At 42.8% G+C, this 16,099-nt stretch overlaps 2 protein-coding genes and 1 pseudogene across 3 annotated transcripts; 1 reads left to right on the forward strand and 2 right to left on the reverse strand.

The window, feature by feature from the left end:
- Positions 1 to 2,362: 2,362 nt before the first annotated feature.
- LOC110493243 (glycosyltransferase 8 domain-containing protein 1-like) lies at positions 2,363 to 3,816 on the reverse strand (annotated as a pseudogene).
- Positions 3,817 to 5,175: 1,359 nt separating this feature from the next.
- Positions 5,176 to 7,402, forward strand: LOC110494481 (signal peptidase complex subunit 1). The gene is made up of 4 exons (XM_021569588.3): positions 5,176 to 5,325; positions 5,785 to 5,844; positions 5,937 to 6,023; positions 7,178 to 7,402. The coding sequence occupies exons 1-4, from the start codon at positions 5,290 to 5,292 to the stop codon at positions 7,301 to 7,303; spliced, it is 309 nt and encodes a 102-aa protein (XP_021425263.1). The 5' UTR covers positions 5,176 to 5,289; the 3' UTR covers positions 7,304 to 7,402.
- Positions 7,403 to 7,407: 5 nt separating this feature from the next.
- On the reverse strand, positions 7,408 to 15,556 carry LOC110494480 (serine/threonine-protein kinase Nek4). Of its 2 annotated transcripts, none has more exons than XM_021569585.3 (16): positions 14,885 to 15,556; positions 14,290 to 14,556; positions 13,928 to 14,125; positions 13,694 to 13,801; positions 13,452 to 13,606; positions 13,179 to 13,317; positions 10,722 to 11,381; positions 10,563 to 10,610; positions 10,296 to 10,436; positions 10,032 to 10,199; positions 9,772 to 9,838; positions 9,223 to 9,341; positions 9,031 to 9,122; positions 8,690 to 8,898; positions 8,189 to 8,322; positions 7,408 to 8,107 (listed from the first exon to the last, which is right to left on the reverse strand). In XM_021569585.3, the coding sequence occupies exons 1-16, from the start codon at positions 14,969 to 14,971 to the stop codon at positions 8,009 to 8,011; spliced, it is 2,691 nt and encodes an 896-aa protein (XP_021425260.2). In that variant the 5' UTR covers positions 14,972 to 15,556; the 3' UTR covers positions 7,408 to 8,008. The 2 variants fall into 2 exon arrangements, with proteins under 2 accessions (XP_021425260.2, XP_021425261.2); XM_021569586.3 differs by having other exon boundaries at positions 9,031 to 9,119; positions 14,885 to 15,555.
- Positions 15,557 to 16,099: the final 543 nt, after the last annotated feature.

A 16,099-nucleotide genomic window follows, 5' to 3' on the forward strand; every position in this document is an offset into this window, starting at 1 on the left:
GGTAAGACAACAAATAGGCCGTAGTGGCTAAATAATTACAGTTTAGCAAATAAACATGATGTGCAGAAGATGAATGTGCAAGTAGAGATAGGTAGTTGGATGGGCTATGTACAGGTGCAATGTTCTGTACGCTGCTCTGATTGCTGATGCGTAAATTTAGTGAGGTAGATATGACTCCAGCTTCAGTGATTTTTGCAATTTGTTCCAGTCATTGGCAACAGAACTGGAAGGCGGCGAAAGGAGAAGTTGGCTTTGGGGATGACCAGTGAAATATACCTGCTGGAGTGCGTGCTACGGGTGGATGCTGCTATGGTGACCAGTGAGCTGAGATAAGGCTGGGTTTTACCTAGCAAAGACTTAAAGATGACCTGGGGCCAGTGGGTTTGGCAACGAACATGAAGCAAGGGCCAGCCAACGAGAACATACAGGTAGGTCACAGTGGTGGGTAGTATATGGGGCTTTGGTGACGAAACAGATGGCACTGTGATAGACTGCATCCAATTTGCTGAGTGGAGTGTTTTGTAAATGACATAACCTAATTCAAGGATTGGTAGGATAGTCAGTTTTACGAGAGTATGTTTGGCAGCATGAGTGAAGGATGCTTTGTTGCGAAATAGGAAGCCAATTCTAGATTTCATTTTGGATTGGAGATGCTTAATATGAGTCTGAAAGGAGAGTTTACAGTCTAACCAGACACCTATGTATTTGTAGTTGTCCACATATTCTAAGTCAGAACCGTCCAGAGTAGAGATGCTAGGCGGGCGGGCAGGTGCGGGCAGCGATTGGTTGAAGAGCATGCATTTAGTTTTACTTGCATTTAAGAGCAGTTGGAGGCCACGGAAGGAGAGTTGAATGGCATTGAAGTTCATCTGGAGGTTAGTTAACACAGTGTCCAAAGAAGGGCCAGAAGTATACAGAATGGTGTCATCTGCACACATAGGCACACAATGTATTCAGTATGGCACTACTTCATGTTATAGATATACATTATCTTGTCTCATGTGAAGCTAAGCAACGAACCATGGGTGCATCTCAACAGTCTTAAGTAGCTGCATCTGCATTGATGTGAAAATACTGTATAAGACAGAAGGTTACTAGACTAGTGAGATGTAGTCCAATGGACTAAAGGAGTTTAGTAATCCTTACAGTCCAAGGACCTTACATGTTCTGTTTAGAGGGCAGATTGGCTTGGCAGCCAGAACAATCAAATACTCCATCTAAACGTAAATATATTGCGGTACAGTTCTAGAAACATTATGCCCTCTACTTTCAGATCACATCAAACTAATTTCATAAATGCAGAATATACACACACTGTTTAACCGGTTTTAACACAGTTGCTGGCGACAGTATCTTTCTGTGACAGTGTTAACACCTTTGTGGCATCCGACACAGATAGTTAGTTAGCACAGGTAAATGTTAGGAATTTTAGGAATAATGACTAAACAATATCTACATTTTAAATATAACTATAACTAATTAAACTCTACTCTGTTTTATTATATCTGATTAATAATGTTAATTCATAAGGAAGGGATCGTGTAGCATGAAACAGGGGGTAATTAAACATAATAAATACCATTCCAGCTAGGTTGGGGAGGAAATGGATTGTGGGTTTTAAGTATGCAGAAAGGATCGTTAACCTATGGTTGAACCGACTCAACTTAGCTCTGGGATGTTTAGATAAGGCAGCAAGTGTTTTCCTGGGTTTTCCATTATCTGGAACTGTCTTCTAAATAGTGATGGATGAAGGTGAAGATTCCAGAAGTTAATCTTGATAAGTGTGTGTCTGGAGTGAGCGAGCTAGGGGGTTGGAATAAACTTTTTAACCTGCTTTGTCCTGGTCGATAGGAGGAAGGACATTTTATAACCTATGACGTCATATTTTGTATATAAACTATTGTTCGTGGTTTCATGGCAGCGAGCTCCGAGAATAAATACTATTATCTAATTTTGATAAGACTGGTCTCTGTCTATTTTATGCAAATAAGAATCTTACAAATTCTTAAAAACAGACAGAGTGTATTTAATTAATGAACACATATAGGAATTATGAAATTCCTGTGACAGTAAGTAGTCGAATCTGTCTTCAGTCTGTTTCCGTAAACAAGCGCTGTAACATGGATATGGCCGTGTGGGAACGCTAAGCCTATAAAGGTGTGTAGTAATTTAACCTTTTGTTGATATGCATCATATGGAACATGCCCCGTCTCTGCCTGAGATAAACAACACCACCGTACAGTAAACAGACATCACTCTGTTTGGAATTGTCTTGTATCACGTTAGGTGTATGTTAGGGTTCCTGAGAAGTCACTGGAGGACGGGCAGATGAGCTGTTGTCTGGTCACATCACTGCTTTAGTCTACTTGTCCCCTGTATGTTTCTGAACTGGGTGGAATTTACCCGTGGGATCCTGAATATACCACTTGTCCCAGACTTCTGTGAATGAAGAGGTCCTGAACCATGGTTTGTAATGTTCGTTCCAATGAGGAGTTTGGCAGCTTTCACAAACCTGGGAGAGTAGCAGTTTCCAGCACCAGTAGCCCCAGAAAATAGAGCAATACTGAATATTTCTACGCAAACAAAGACCAACAGCTTGCTAGTTTAGAGGAGAATAAACTGTACAGGGCAATGATGATACTCTAACTATAACCTTTATTTTTACCTTTCCATACAACATTACACCACTAAGTGTGCCAGGGCTGTCTGCAGCTCATCGTTAGGGAAACATGGACAGACAGACCATAGTAGTACAGTTCTTACCTGATGTGCCACATGGGGTCGATGCTAGAGTGGTGTTTCTAGAAGACAATGAGCAGGGGAGGTGTGGTGATACTCTGCCAGAGTCTTACTGTACAAGTCTTCCCTGACAATTCTTTTTATACAATTAAAGCAAATGAAAACTCAAAGGGAATGCTTTTCAATTGTCTACAATGAATGTCTATTTGGATTGATTTAATTGATATACAGTGTAGATATTTTATTTCATAATAATCTCTGGAGTGCTGAGGGAATTCTGCCCCTGAGGCTGTCTGGCTCTGCTGGTGACTTACTGTGCATTGAGCTCCATCCAGTGTTCCAGTTGGCTGGTGATGTTGTGATGCTTCCACTCCGTCAGGTTGGCCACAATCACCCCAGGATTAAAGGAACACGTGTTGGCACTCATGCCCAGCTTCTCGATGGCCTTCTTTTTTAAAGCCAATATAGTTGTTCTAAAGGAATGCATACTTAAGATAATTAAAATGTTGACATTATTTGATATGGTACCAAGTACAAATATGAAGGGGGAAAAAATGCTTTCATACCATTATGTAAAATAAGACCCATTCTGTTCATTCATTTATTATATGGAGGTTTTATTTCCTTTGTGTGTCATTGTAGTCTTCAGCTTGTGTTGTGTACTTGGTTCCCAGCTCCTCGAACTATGTCCTTTGTGGATGCAGAATCACTGTCATCTGACAACGCAGCTGCATGCCCTGACTTTAGGCTTGTGTCAAAAAGCCCTTGGATGTCCCCTGCAAATATATCATATTCATATGTCTAGCATTCATTCGAATCAAATGTTTATTGGTTGCATACACAGATTTTCAGGTGCAGAGAAATGCTTATGTTTCTAGCACCAACAGTGCAGTAGTATGTCACTCAAATATAATAGAAATACCTGGAGACCAAGGGATGGCCCCCACTGTGTGTCTCCAGGTTTATGAAGGTGGTTCGTCGCCTGCGTCCAGCTAGGACCCGCTCAATGGCGAGCTGGGATTCGAACCGTTGGGAGTCTGCCTCCCCGAAACACCTCTCTATGAAGGTGGTTTTCATAGTAGTGATTACTTCCATGAAGAGGGTGGGTGCTAAGTTCTGAGTGCTACCGGATGGACACCGGTGGGAGAAGTATATCTCTCCGCCCCAACCCTTCATTCCTCCAGAAGGTTTTGTCAGACAGGCATGTGAACATCCCTTTTATCCTGTCTGCTTACAACCCCCCGGCAGTGGCGGGGGCATCTGGGCCTCCCTCCAGCATGCTGTGTCCTGTGCGGGCACTGGCCACCTATTTGGAGGTGACACGGTCAGTGAGAACAACAGACCGGATTTCTGGCTGCTATGGTTTGAGAGTCCTGGGGGGATGGGCTATCAAGCAGAGGCTCTCTCACTGGATCGTGGACACGAATACGACAGCATACCGCCAGGCTGGCAGGCCAGTGCTGGGATCTGTGGTGGCAATTCAACATGAGGTGTGGCTGCATCCTGGGCTCTACTGAGAGGAGTGCCCATCGCTGATATCTGTGCTACGGCCCGCTGGACTTCCTCTTGCACCTTTGCTAGGTACTATCGGGTAATGTGGCACCTCCCTCTGCGGTTGGTTGGCTGGCCAGGCTGGATGGCCGGCCAGGCCCCTCTAGCACCGACTAAATCTGGTACGGGTATACCAATATATTGGAGTGATCCAATATAGTGAAATATAACGAAGGTAACGAAACACACTCCAATCCTCTACGGTGCTAGAGGCGCCTCAACAATGATGTAGAGAACATGTGTCGTGGCCATGGGGTCTATATATAGGGGTGTAACCCAGCCTGTGACACAGGTGTACACGGGAGTGAATCTGTAAATCCTCACTTTGGATGTGGAGTGATACCAATATATTGGGGTGATCATATAGCTCACATTACCGTGGTTACATATGTAACCTTCACTCTCCTTTGTTATCCTGTACAGAATGTACAAATGAAGCAAAATGTTATAATGATCCATACAGAAAACGAAGTACTTTGATTTATATAGTGATTTAAACACCCTCCCACAAATAAGCACAATAACAAACCCGATGGTTACGCTATGATTTCTAAACCAAGTCAAATCGTTTCTTATTAAAACAACATAGCCATACAATCTGGGGTAAAGGAAAGCGTGAGTATATGTTCTGTTACTCCAACTCAGTATCAACAGGTATGTCGCCTGTTAACTTGAATGGCCATAGTTGCTTACATATTTGCCTGTATTTAAATCGCAAAGTCTACTGTAGGATAATCATAAATTACAATGGAGTTCACTAGCACAACATCACTTTAAATTGTATAAGTATTTAGATATTTTTATGTCGTTGAAGGGGTAGGTTAACTTAATTAGAGGACGAGAAGTAGTAACGTTGTAGCCTCGCGCAGTTCTGATGCGCTTGCCTGCATCAACAGTCTGGGGTCCTTCGAAATACTACGTATGCTTTTTGAAACCGGAAGCCTAACCAGACAAATTAAATACTTTTTCTTCTTTCATCTGATTATCTAACATAGCAAGATGTTGTCAATATTCAACTCCATTCCAACACACATGGTAAGAGTTTGAATTATTTGTGAACTCGGCGACTGTTACAAATAGCTACCAATTTAAAAACGTTAGCCTGCTGCTACAAATATCAAGGTAACGTAGTGGTAATGTGGCAATTGGCAACTAGCTAGCGAGCTACACAAGTTAGTTAGACCGATTCAGTAATCATATTGAACATGGTTAAGACTAACGTTATGATTATTAGTTAGCTCTTCATCACAACCATAAATCCATTTCATATTTATTGTTTGGATGCTAGCACGTCAATGAACCTGTCGTAACCAAATGTAGAAATGCATCCTCAATAACAAAGCTTAGCTATAATATTCACAACCCTCTTTAAGTCACCACTTCGGATGAACCTTCCTGATTTGTTTTGATTATTGACACGTCAGATATTAGTTTTCCAGTTGTGATCAACCATCTACCAGTCCTTCCTCAAAAATAAAACTTGTGATGTTATAGGATTATAAAGGACAGAAACTGGCAGAGCAGATCTTCCAAGGAATCATACTTGTCTCAGCGGTGAGTGGCCTGTCAAACATACCTAATAAAATTGACTTTTCATATGTGTTGTTTTTACACTAGGCTAACTAACCCCTTGTATTACCCTCCAGGTGATTGGATTTGTTTACGGCCTCATCATTGAACAGTTTGGGTGGACTGTATACATAGTGTTAGGAGGTTTCGCTGTGTCTTGTTTGGTGAGTTAAGTTTCATTCCATCCTCCCTGTATGTTTATTTGAAATGTTTTCAGTTGTGCCAAGCAGAAAATAATGTTGCACTTGTGCAAATAGTGCACCCACAGACCCACGTTGACTCCAATCTGCATTTACGGGACCCAAACGAACTCTTCTGATTTACATCGCTGCCTGCGTCCAGCATCACTACTCTGGTCGGTTCTGACTTAGAATATGTGGACAACTACAAATACCTAGGTGTCTGGTTAGACAGTAAACTCTCCTTCCAGACTCGCATCAAACATCTCCAATCCAAAGTTAAATCTAGAATTGGCTTCCTATTTCGCAAACAAAGCATCCTTCACTCATGCTGCCAAACATACCCTCGTAAAACTGACCATCCTAGCGATCCTCGACTACGGCGATGTCATTTACAAAATAGCCTCCAATACCCTACTCAATAAATTGGATGCAGTCTATCACAGTGCCATCCGTTTTGTCACCAAAGCCCCAAACACTACCTACCACTGTGACCTGTACGCTCTCGTTGGCTGGCCCTCGCTTCATACTCGTCGCCAAACCCACTGGCTCCAGGTCATCTACAAGACCCTGCTAAGTAAAGTCCCCCTGTATCTCAGCTCGCTGTTCACCATAGCGTAGCACGCACTCCAGCAGGTATATCTCTCTGGTCACCCCCAAAGCCAATTCCTCCTTTGGCCGCCAAAGGAGGAATCTCTCCTTCCAGTTCTCTGCTGCCAATGACTGGAACTAACTACAAAAATCTCTGAAACTGGAAACACTTATCTCCCTCACTAGCTTTAAGCACCAGCTGTCAGAGCAGCTCACAGATTACTGCACCTGTACATAGCCCATCTATAATTTAGCCCAAACAACTACCTCTATTGTATTTACCTTGCCCCCCATGGCCTTTTTTGCCTTTACCTCTCTTATCTCACCTAATTTGCTCACATTGTATATAGACTTATTTTTCTACCGTATTATTGACTGTATGTTTATTTTACTCCATGTGCAACTGAGTTGTTTGTGTCGAACTGTTTTGCTTTATCTTGGCCAGGTCGCAATTGTAAATGAGAACTTGTTCTCAACTTGCCTACCTGGTTAAATAAAAAAACAAATAAACATCTCAATCTCTCCCTCACCACCACCTTCTGTCTCAGCTGACCCTGCCCCCCTGGCCCATGTACAGACAGAACCCCCTCTCCTGGCAGCCAGCCCTACCAGAGACTACGGGAGAAACCCAGCAAAAGCCTCAGGAGAATCTGAAGAAGAAGAAGCACAAGTAGCTCATGAATGTTTGTACCAGTTTGCCCAAGACACGTTTTGTAACTGAAAGCAACCATCATTGTTTGTCTGTACAATAAATACTTGTTTGAAGGACAAAAGGAAGGAAGTTTAAAGGAAGCCTTTATTAACAGTGACTGTTCAATCAGTGGTGGAATGTCTCAAGTCAAACTAATTTCTGCTACTGTGGCTACTTTGTCGATTTCACACATGTTGATGTTGTCCCAACTGTTTAATCATGTGGATAAATCAAAACAAACAATTTTCAAAGTCAGAGGGGTTGGAAATATCTACACTACTTCTACATCCTGCAACTTATATTATACAATCAGCAAATTAAGGATTTCCTATGTAGTATTTATAGGTACATCTCGTTTCACTAGTTTGCATTCTAAATATTAACTAATTTTATTAGTATTTTGCTACAATAATCTACCTATCTGACAGGTAGACACAGTAACAGAAGACTCAAATTCATTGCATATTGTAACCTGTATGGAAAATTAGAAAACACAGCTGTGTGTGAAGAAAGAAAACATTACAACCATGTCCAGCTAAAAAGGACTACCATGGATGCCATGTATTTTCTAAATTTGCTTTTAAAGTGAGGTATAAAAATAGTCTACATGTACATAGAAATGGAGATATGATTGTCTATACAAAGTATTACATTGCTTGTGTGTAAATGCATTTTTCATTAGCTGATCCTAACCCTTGAAAGAAACGTCTTCAAAGAATTTTAGCTGCCGCACCATCAAAGCATACGACTGGTACTTGTCATCTCCCATCTGCTTCCGAAGACACAGCTGTGTGCGAAGAAAGAAAAGAAATTACAACCATGCCTGGCTAAAAAGGACTGTATCATGGATGCCATTTTCCATCCTAACCTCTCGTTTGTCCTCGTCATCGTCCTCCATTATGTCCAGGACTCTGTCCAACAGCTTCACGCCAAGTCCCTTCACCACATCTGTTTTCAGGTGCTCAATGGCTCTGCGGATCTTTGCCGGTCCAGATGTGGTGCCTTGTAAGAGGTGGGTTGAATACAAGAAACATAAGTTTCACAGAAAACCATTTCTCACTGATAAGCCAGATCATGTCGACAGAGCAATTTTTGCATTGAAACACGCAAGTATGTAGACACCAGATAGAATCTACTAGGGCAGAGTTTCCCAAACTCGGTCCTGGGCCTCCCCCTGGGTGTACTTTTTTCTCCAAAAGCACTACACAGCCGATTTCAATAACCAACTCATCATCAAGCTTTGACTATTTGAATTAGCTGTGTAGTGCTAGGGCAAAAACCTAAATGTGCATCCAAGGAGGCCGCAGGACTGAGTTTGGGCAACCCTGTGCTAGGGAAGCTCAGAGAGACTGTTTTGGCTGAGACTTACCGGTGGGTAATTCACTGAAGTGGAACTCCTGCTCCTCTCTAGCTTTCCCATGCAGCATCAGGGTGTCCCTATACTTCCTGTTCAGCTTAAACTCAGCTAGTGGAGTAGATCTAACACCATCCAGCTCACTAACAGTATCTCTGCCATCCATTCGCAATGTATGGGTCATCATCTGAACCAGGTCCTGCATATCACTGGATTCACTCTTTCTGCAATGTAAAAATAAGAAAATAACAATGTGTCAGATTTAAATGTGAACATTACCAGCAACACAAAGGGGGTAATGTGCTTCTATGGGTGTGGTGTGGCACTGCTCCCAAAGAGCCACAAATTGCTTTTACCCCTCTTTGCAGTCCCCCTCGGAGTGATCTGTTGAGCTGGTGGAGGAGCTGCATTCGTCTTCGTCTGATGGGCGCCCCAAAAACCTGTCCTGCTACAGGAACACACACCACTGTTATAGACTGAAGCCATATTTTGAACTTGTAGCTTACTGAAACAGTAAGACAATGGAGATGAACCTATATAAACCAAACCTGGTTGGTTTCCTTTCCCATTTCAGGTACAGAGCGAGTGACAGTGGAGTTCTGGGACTCTGGCTGCTTATTATGTAAAGAGGCAACATCATAAGACGCCCTTCTTTCTGCATTGACAACTGTGGGAAAGAAGAATACTACAGTTAGCAATAGTAAGCAGAGCTGCCACTTTATTGTTCAAATAGGCAGACTATACTAGACAAAATGTCCTTTGCTAATTCCTTCTGGTCCCATGGTCATATGAAATATTGACAACAGAGGTTGGAGGAGTAGCCTGGCGGTTAGGAGCATTAGGCCAGTAAACGGAAGGTTGCTGAATTCAAACCCCGAGCCAACAAGGTACAAATATGTCGTTCTGCCCTTGAGCAAGGCAATTAACCCTAATTGCTCAAGGATCAATATCAATAATGGCTGATCCCATGGCTGTGACCACACTCTGAAGGTGTTTCAGGGGAGTAGGATGTGCAAAATAAATAAATAATAATAATTCACACTTGTACATACAGTGAAACAGGACTATATAAGTGCCCCCTAATTATTATTATTTACTTGGTTGGCTGGGGTTCTGCTGGGACTGCCTCAGTCTTCTCCTCTCCCTGGCAGTCAGAGGACGCTCCTGCTAGCAGTAGAGATGTTATTAACGTTACCTGCCTATGTAACTACTGTGTAAATACATAGTATTAGGGGCACTTGTGAGTGGGACCAACACAACACACTTCTTTACAACATACATGCCAGACCTCAAGACAGTTTTTTTGTGTGCAGTAACACAAATCTACCTTGTTAATTGTTTAATCGATTTAGCCCACCTGTGGCAGTGGAGTGTTGCCGTTCTTGGAGGAGCTAATGGTTGTGACGGAAGTTGTTGTGGTGGCCCTCTTCTTATCTGTGTTTGTCCTGCTTCTCTTCTTCACCTCCAATACCAGTGCATTAATAGGAGGAGGTGGTAGAGGTCTAGGAGCTGCTACTTTATTCCACTGTAGAAGAACAAGCAAGGGATGTGGAGCCTTTTGTTATAAAGTACAGTTTGATAGCCCAAAGCCATGATAAAAATGTCCTGACACTGTCCTCACCATGTCCTGATCACTCTGTATCCGCCCCCTGTCCCTTTGTCTACGTTGGCAGGAGACAGAGGGTTCAGAGGAGGAGGGGGTACACAGAGGGGGTGTGTCCTGCTCTGGGACTGGGGGGAGGGGCTCCAAATGACAGGGTGCCTACATACACCGATAAAACATAAACCAGTGTCAATGACCTCTAAAATATTGTGATATCTCAATAATGTCTGGAGTCTGGTAGAGTAGACTATGCATGATCAAACACAGGTAAAATCATGTTCTTACCACAGGAGGAAGGGGCTCTAACAGCTTTTCTGTGGATACCAAGCTCTCCTTTAAAGACAATAACACAGAGGCTTACTCTCATTCACCAAATTTATGCCGTATGTCCACTGCATGCAGCACATGATAGTATCCTTCCCCATCCACAAACCAGGCACTTACTTTGACAACGGCAGTATGTTTGTGTGCAGGAATCTCCTTGAGAAGATTCCTGGTGTCATCCTTGTTCTCTATATTTACTTCAAACGTCTGTCCAGTGGATTCCACTTTGAGTTGTCCTGCAGACCTTAACTCAGAAAAACTGGTAGAAACACCCAGACATATACTATGTCCAGTAGCTGGGCTCTCAATGACCACATCCTTGAGTAGCTCCATTGTGTCATCTTTATCGTCCGTGTTCACAGTTTTCTCTACAGAGGTTCTGACTCGGTCTCTGGTCTTTGGGGCGCCCTGCATTACAGGTCCATTGGTGGTCTTGCTCTCCTCTTCCCTGGTACTGACACTTGATAGCAGCCTGGGCGGATGAGGCAGGGAGGGGGGGGGATCCGGATTCCCTCCCATCTGCTCCTCCACAGAGCTCTGACAAAGAGCGTCATTATCTGCCCTGGCGTTGGACACGGTCTGGGGAGGATCCCCTCTCTGGGCATTTGTCTCTTCCTGTGTCTGGAGATCAATGTCAATTTTACTGATGGTTGCCAAAGACACACCAGTGGTGTTGAGAATGTCTTGTGTAGGGGATTTGGTTGTTAGATGTGTCTGGGGTGGGGTGTCCTGTGTGATTCCATTGCGTCCTTTGTGCTCCTGTGTGTTGATCTCTTCCTTCTATGAATTATAACAAAAAAACAGAACAAACACACCGCAATTAAAAAAATCAAGACACTTGTGGGACTTGATGAGCATCATTTTACTTCATGGCCGCTCTCTCTAAAAAAATATATATATGGATATACAGTGCCTTGCGAAAGTATTCGGCCCCCTTGAACTTTGCGACCTTTTGCCATACTTCAGGCTTCAAACATAAAGATATAAAACTGTATTTTTTTGTGAAGAATCAACAAGTGGGACACAATCATGAAGTGGAACGACATTTATTGGATATTTCAAACTTTTTTAACAAATCAAAAACTGAAAAATTGGGCGTGCAAAATTATTCAGCCCCTTCACTTTCAGTGCAGCAAACTCTCTCCAGAAGTTCAGTGAGGATCTCTGAATGATCCAATGTTGACCTAAATGACTAATGATGATAAATACAATCCACCTGTGTGTAATCAAGTCTCCGTATAAATGCACCTGCACTGTGATAGTCTCAGAGGTCCGTTAAAAGCGCAGAGAGCATCATGAAGAACAAGGAACACACCAGGCAGGTCCGAGATACTGTTGTGAAGAAGTTTAAAGCCGGATTTGGATACAAAAAGATTTCCCAAGCTTTAAACATCCCAAGGAGCACTGTGCAAGCGATAATATTGAAATGGAAGGAGTATCAGACCACTGCAAATCTACCAAGACCTGGCCGTCCCTCTAAACTTTCAGCTCATACAAGGAGAAGACTGATCAGAGATGCAGCCAAGAGGCCCATGATCACTCTGGATAAACTGCAGAGATCTACAGCTGAGGTGGGAGACTCTGTCCATAGGACAACAATCAGTCAGTCGTATATTGCACAAATCTGGCCTTTATGGAAGAGTGGCAAGAAGAAAGACATTTCTTAAAGATATCCATAAAAAGTGTTGTTTAAAGTTTGCCACAAGCCACCTGGGAGACACACCAAACATGTGGAAGAAGGTGCTCTGGTCAGATGAAACCAAAATTGAACGTTTTGGCAACAATGCAAAACGTTATGTTTGGCGTAAAAGCAACACAGCTGAACACACCATCCCCACTGTCAAACATGGTGGTGGCAGCATCATGGTTTGGGCCTGCTTTTCTTCAGCAGGGACAGGGAAGATGGTTAAAATTGATGGGAAGATGGATGGAGCCAAATACAGGACCATTCTGGAAGAAAACCTGATAGAGTCTGCAAAAGACCTGAGACTGGGACGGAGATTTGTCTTCCAACAAGACAATGATCCAAAACATAAAGCAAAATCTACAATGGAATGGTTCAAAAATAAACATATCCAGGTGTTAGAATGGCCAAGTCAAAGTCCAGACCTGAATCCAATCGAGAATCTGTGGAAAGAACTGAAAACTGCTGTTCACAAATGCTCTCCATCCAACCTCACTGAGCTCGAGCTGTTTTGCAAGGAGGAATGGGAAAACATTTCAGTCTCTCGATGTGCAAAACTGATAGAGACATACCCCAAGCGACTTACAGCTGTAAGCGCAGCATAAGGTGGCGCTACAAAGTATTAACTTTAGGGGGCTGAATAATTTTGCACGCCCAATTTTTCAGTTTTTGATTTGTTAAAAAAGTTTGAAATATCCAATAAATGTCGTTCCACTTCATGATTGTGTCCCACTTGTTGTTGATTCTTCACAAAAAAATACAGTTTTATATCTTTATGTTTGAAGCCTGAAATGTGGCAAAAGGTCGCAAAGTTCAAGGGGGCCGAATACTTTCGCAAGGCACTGTATGTTATCCACTGTATTTTAGTGCTGTTCTGTTAGCTGTTAACTCACCCTTTTCCCTCTGGTGTTTGGGTCTGGCTGGGGACATTGAGGGGGGCGCTCAGGCCCTGGCTGAGACGAAACCACAGATGCTGCACTATTGGGTCTGCGACTGCCACCAACCGCTTTCTTTCTGGACTTGGCAGTTTTCCTGGAGTGAATCAAACAAACAAGGCATCCAAGATAAGATCAATCCAACACACTTAATTTATTAACTCTTGGTTCAACATACATAGACGAGAGAGAGAGTACTAGCCAGGTACTACAACTGATGATGCCACCTACTCTTTGGTGGCCTCTAAAAACATGGTGATTTGTCGTTTGATGTAGGGCTGACGTAGGATGAGTTTGACATCAGGTCTGTCCTCTGGTCTCTTACACAGCATGCCCTTTATCAGAGCGCCCAGCTGAGGGTCATACTTACTCGGCATCTGAGGCAGCTGGAAAGACATAGATCAATGAATCTAGTAGCAGACAAATAATCTGTCATCATGACTAATAATTTGGGCAAGATGTAAGGGACTGACCTTTCCCTCTACAATGCGGTAAACGAGTGAGTTCATGTCCTTGGCATTGAAGGCATGTTTCAGGGTGGACATCTCGTACACACAGCAGCCCAGCGCCCACACGTCAGACTGGGAATAAAAGGAGGGTTGAGTTAGCCTAGTGCACACAACCTCCTCAGATTCCTTCTGGCTCAACATAACTGGGGCTTCAACAGTGATGATCTCAAGCATGGATCTACTGTATACACACAGTACCTTGTGGTTGTAGGGTTTGTTGGAAAACAGCTCCGGGCTCATGTAGTACGGTGTTCCTATTAGAGTGCTGGCCATGTCGTTCTGATTCTCCAGAACCCGGGCGATGCCAAGGTCTCCTACTTTAATGATGTTAGTCTTGGTGAGGAAGATATTCTGGGTCTTTAGGTCCCGGTGCAAGATATTCTCCTCATGTAGATACTACAATTCAACAGAGAACATGGTGTTGTCACTGTAACTCTCCTGTAAGTAAGCCTCGGCCTACGCCAAAGGTAATGGCTGGGGGCAGAGCAGATGTTGCAGCATATCAATCGATCTGTATATAATATCTCAGCTATGATTTGATTAAATGCACTTTAATGTACCTGGAGGGCCATAGCTATCTGGACGAACCACTCCACCACCTGCCTTTCAGGTAGGAGTTCCCCCTTCTGTTGCTTGAGTCTATGGTAGAGGTCGCCTCCCTCGCAGAAGCACATGGCGATGTAGAGTTGGCAGTCTTCTCCTTCCCACGACTCCCTGTAAGTCACGATGTTTGGGTGTCGTAGTCGCGAGAGAAGCTGAGCCTCCTGTTCCGCGGCTCGCCGCTCACGTTTCGAGGACGTGGTCAAGTTCAACTTCTTTATGACATACTAAAAAAAATAGAAGAAACGAGTTCGACACGTGCTGCACTCTGCGAACATTCTGTCTAGATGCATTGGTGGCGAACATTCTGTCTAGACAGTTTTGTCACAAATGCGTCTAGACAGGATGTTCACCACAAATGCCGCAGTTATTTATTTCTAAATAGTAAACATTATTTGTAGATCCCTTGGTATTGGCACTATCAACGTTGGTTGGTTAGCTTAGCTAGCTACTTGCTAACTTGATTCATGAAAGGGAAGAAATGTATCAGAGTCGACCAAACAAAGCTATTATAACATTATTGAAACCCTGTTTTGAAGTGGATTGTTGTATTACCTGTTTACGGTCTGTTTTGTGTTTCACCAGATTCACCTCTCCATAACTCCCCTTTCCAACAACTCTGATAAACATGTAATTATTCATGACTTCAAATCGTCCAATCTTTGTAAATATTACCCCGAATTCAAAGGGTATAATCTAACTACTTAATTGAAGAAAACCTGCAAATATCTCCCATTTTCTGAACATAATAAATCCAGATATCTAACTTAGTTGGCGAAGGCTAATGTACCAACAGGACGATTTTCAAAACAGGAAATCATCAGTAGCTTTTTCGTCACTAGGCAACTGGTACATCAACGTCGACGTTTGTTTGACGGGTGTACCACAGATAGAACAATGATACAGATATTTCACTGGATGTATAAATATGAAGCATCCGTTTGGCGTTTCCATTCACTACCAAATATGGTAGTGAAAGGAAGTCCACTGGCGGGTAGTGGGAGAAGATGGAACGAGATGGATTTTGGCCTACATTCTGCAAATTTTCTCATCGATGAAACATTTGATCTCAATACACTTTTCTACTCCCAAAACTAGACTATGTTATGAACTGAGTGGACTACGTTTTGTAGACTTTAGCCTTTACCAACGTTTTTACAAATCGTGTTGTTTAGAAGGAGTGCAAAGTCGAAATAAGGTATTGCACATGCGCATATCACAGAGTAGGCGTTCCCTAACGGAAATATGCAGATGTGTGCTTAGAACGGACCAATGGGATCTCGCTAGCTCGAGCTTGGCTTCCCACCTTGCTTGTTCTGCCCACTATGACTCTTCTGTTCCCATTGGAAATGACAGACTGCGGTCTATCTTGGTTTAGTTGGTTTAGTTATAAAAAATCCTAGGGTCGAAAATGTGGTGGCAGTTGTTGTATGGAAGGGTTCCCCGAATATTGCACAACGTTTTTTTTGTGTGCATCTACCTTTCACACATTCTTTTATAGCTAAATGCTGTCTGCCTTTCACACATCACTGATTTATATTGCAATTGCATTGATATTCAGAAAATGCTTAATTACAAATAGTATTGTTTATAGTCATGCCCCCAACGTGTATTCAATAGCCTATATTGAGTCCCTATAATGTCATGCATAAAGTCTCATGAATGAATGGGGATTTCTATTTGAGATGGATGGAAAATAATGAGTCATCTATGAGGTAACGCAACTATATCATATCATCCACTAGAGGGCAGTTGATTCTAATAAAGTTG

Source organism: Oncorhynchus mykiss, chromosome 17 (assembly GCF_057628025.1).
Source record: "Oncorhynchus mykiss isolate SJ-2025 chromosome 17, ASM5762802v1, whole genome shotgun sequence".
In the NCBI taxonomy this organism is placed as follows: domain Eukaryota; kingdom Metazoa; phylum Chordata; class Actinopteri; order Salmoniformes; family Salmonidae; genus Oncorhynchus; species Oncorhynchus mykiss.

Coding starts and splice junctions, on each gene's coding strand:
- LOC110494481 (XM_021569588.3), top strand. CDS start 5,290: ATGTTGTCAATATTCAACTCCATTCCAACACACATG. Junction 5,326..5,784: donor ACTCCATTCCAACACACATG/GTAAGAGTTTGA, acceptor GTGATGTTATAG/GATTATAAAGGACAGAAACT. Junction 6,024..7,177: donor GTTTCGCTGTGTCTTGTTTG/GTGAGTTAAGTT, acceptor CTTCTGTCTCAG/CTGACCCTGCCCCCCTGGCC.
- LOC110494480 (XM_021569585.3), bottom strand. CDS start 14,971: ATGAATAATTACATGTTTATCAGAGTTGTTGGAAAGGGGAGTTATGGA. Junction 9,342..9,771: donor GCAGAACCCCAGCCAACCAA/GTAAATAATAAT, acceptor TCTTTCCCACAG/TTGTCAATGCAGAAAGAAGG. Junction 9,123..9,222: donor TGGGAAAGGAAACCAACCAG/GTTTGGTTTATA, acceptor GTGTTCCTGTAG/CAGGACAGGTTTTTGGGGCG.